The sequence below is a fragment of the Alosa pseudoharengus genome, unplaced genomic scaffold (genome assembly GCF_046254945.1).
Source record: "Alosa pseudoharengus isolate Yale_2024_CS ecotype anadromous, Long Island Sound unplaced genomic scaffold, YU_APseudo_1.1 YU_APseudo_1.1_scf_24, whole genome shotgun sequence".
Lineage (NCBI taxonomy): Eukaryota > Metazoa > Chordata > Actinopteri > Clupeiformes > Clupeidae > Alosa > Alosa pseudoharengus.
The window spans coordinates 2,660,074-2,662,573 of record NW_027468689.1 but is presented as its reverse complement, the minus strand read 5'-3'; the positions used below and the strand labels follow the sequence as shown (position 1 = coordinate 2,662,573).

Sequence of the window (2,500 nt, the reverse complement as noted above, 5' to 3'; positions counted from 1 at the left end):
CACACACCACCACCACACACAACCACACACAACCACCACACACACAACCACCACACACAACCACACACAACCAAAACAATTTATGTTTATGTGTATGTTTGTGTCTATGACTGTGTTTATGTTTTTGTTCAAAATGACATACAATGACATGAATAAACATTACATTAACATCAAAATTAAAAGTTTATAGTTGTCATATTGCCTAAATAAAAAATGTAAAAAAAATACTGCAAGTTGAGGTGATGTGGCTGAGAAAACTGGTGAATAGTATTATTTTCATATCATCATTTATATCATTATTGCCAAAAATATGATCACATATCGTGGTATAGTTTGAAGGCTATATCGCCCATCCCTAGATAGAGTCTCATAGAGAGTTTATGGTTACGCCAACATAATGTAATTGTTGGTGCAGCAAACCACATTTTTCCTTCTTTACCTCCTGAGGATGATCTGTAGTGCTAGGTTAACGCATACTTATACAACGCATAGTTGATCACCACTGGATGTGAATATTTCCCTTCCTACCCAAAACATCTGGGGGTGCCGTATGAAACCTGCTGGCGGGCCGGATCTCACTGAGGTGCTTAGATCGTTAAATCCAATCTAGGAAGTGGGCGATCACAGCAGCCTCGATCAATGGAATGTCACAGAGAATGTTTCAGAACTGGGGATTCCTTGGCCAGAACTCCAGACTGGGCTTTAGTGCTACATAACCATGACAACGACAAAGAACAGGGGATTCCAGAACCTGAAGCAGGCAGTTTTTTTTGCTCTGAGGAGGTGGTCGTCATGACTACAGCAGGGGAATCCACAGGGATTCCGTGAAGGGAAAGGAGGACAGACATACAGTTCACCTGTCACCTGTCGCTAAGCCCCGTTCCCCATTGTTATCATGAGAAACTCGGACAAACAAACCAGACTTGATTAGAAATACATATGGAAAATGTCAGCTGACAGTATATCAAACTAGGCTTTGAGACTGAGATATGTTAACATTTGATGTAGTAATAATTTAGTAGTAGCATCTTGGGATTTAGCGACAAGTCAATTGGCAAGACAGACAGAGTCAGTACGAGAGGAGGGAAAGACAGGCTCTATGTATGAGGGGAGAGACAGACAGGCTCTATGTATGAGGGGAGAGACAGACAGGCCCTATGTATGAGGAGAGACAGACAGGCTCTATGTATGAGGGGAGAGACAGACAGGCTCTATGTATGAGGGGAGAGACAGACAGGCTCTATGTATGAGGAGAGACAGACAGGCTCTATGTATGAGGAGAGAGACAGACAGGCTCTATGTATGAGGGGAGACAGACAGGCTCTATGTATGAGGAGACAGACAGGCTCTATGTATGAGGGGAGAGACAGACAGGCTCTATGTATGAGGAGACAGACAGGCTCTATGTATGAGGGGAGAGACAGACAGGCTCTATGTATGAGGAGAGACAGACAGGCTCTATGTATGAGGAGAGACAGACAGGCTCTATGTATGAGGAGAGAGACAGACAGGCTCTATGTATGAGGAGACAGACAGGCTCTATGTATGAGGGGAGAGACAGACAGGCTCTATGTATGAGGAGAGACAGACAGGCTCTATGTATGAGAGGAGAGACAGACAGGCTCTATGTATGAGGAGAGACAGACAGGCTCTATGTATGAGGAGAGAGACAGACAGGCTCTATGTAAGAGGAGAGAGAGAGACAGGCTCTATGTATGAGGAGAGACAGACAGGCTCTATGTATGAGGAGAGAGACAGACAGGCTCTATGTATGAGGAGACAGACAGGCTCTATGTATGATGGGAGAGACAGACAGGCTCTATGTATGAGGAGAGACAGACAGGCTCTATGTATGAGAGGAGAGACAGACAGGCTCTATGTATGAGGAGAGACAGACAGGCTCTATGTATGAGGAGAGAGACAGACAGGCTCTATGTAAGAGGAGAGAGAGAGACAGGCTCTATGTATGAGGAGAGACAGACAGGCTCTATGTATGAGGGGAGAGACAGGCTCTATGTATGAGGGGAGACAGACAGGCTCTATGTATGAGGGGAGAGACAGACAGGCTCTATGTATGAGGAGAGACAGGCAGGCTCTATGTATGAGGGGAGAGACAGGCTCTATGTATGAGGGGAGACAGACAGGCTCTATGTATGAGGGGAGAGACAGACAGGCTCTATGTATGAGGGGAGAGACAGACCAATTATCTGTGTGAGAGAGAAAGACAGGCTCTCTGTACGAGAGAAGAAAAAGTGTGACACATTGTTACACTTGTAGATGCCATCGACATATTCCACTGCTGTAATCGGTGTAATCACTGTGTGTGTGTGTGTGTGGTACTACCAGCATGAGTAGAAGGAGGAAGACTTACTATAGTGCTTGCGTTGATGTAGTCCGTTCTAGAGGGGTTGCCCTCAGCCTTCAGTTTCACTCGGGAATGGTCATCTGCAGCAAACACACAAAGGCTTTTCATGAACTATAACAGAGTTACAGAGGTGGA

At 45.3% G+C, this 2,500-nt stretch overlaps 1 protein-coding gene across 1 annotated transcript in view; it reads right to left on the bottom strand.

Moving 5' to 3' along the window:
• The window catches only part of ptprnb (protein tyrosine phosphatase receptor type Nb), a 47,493-nt gene that overhangs the window by 13,087 nt on the left and 31,906 nt on the right, over nt 1-2,500 (bottom strand). Inside the window, exon 16 of the mRNA XM_076302488.1 lies at nt 2,372-2,445. Coding sequence (XP_076158603.1) covers nt 2,372-2,445 — 74 coding nt within the window. The remainder of the gene's footprint in view (nt 1-2,371; nt 2,446-2,500) is intronic.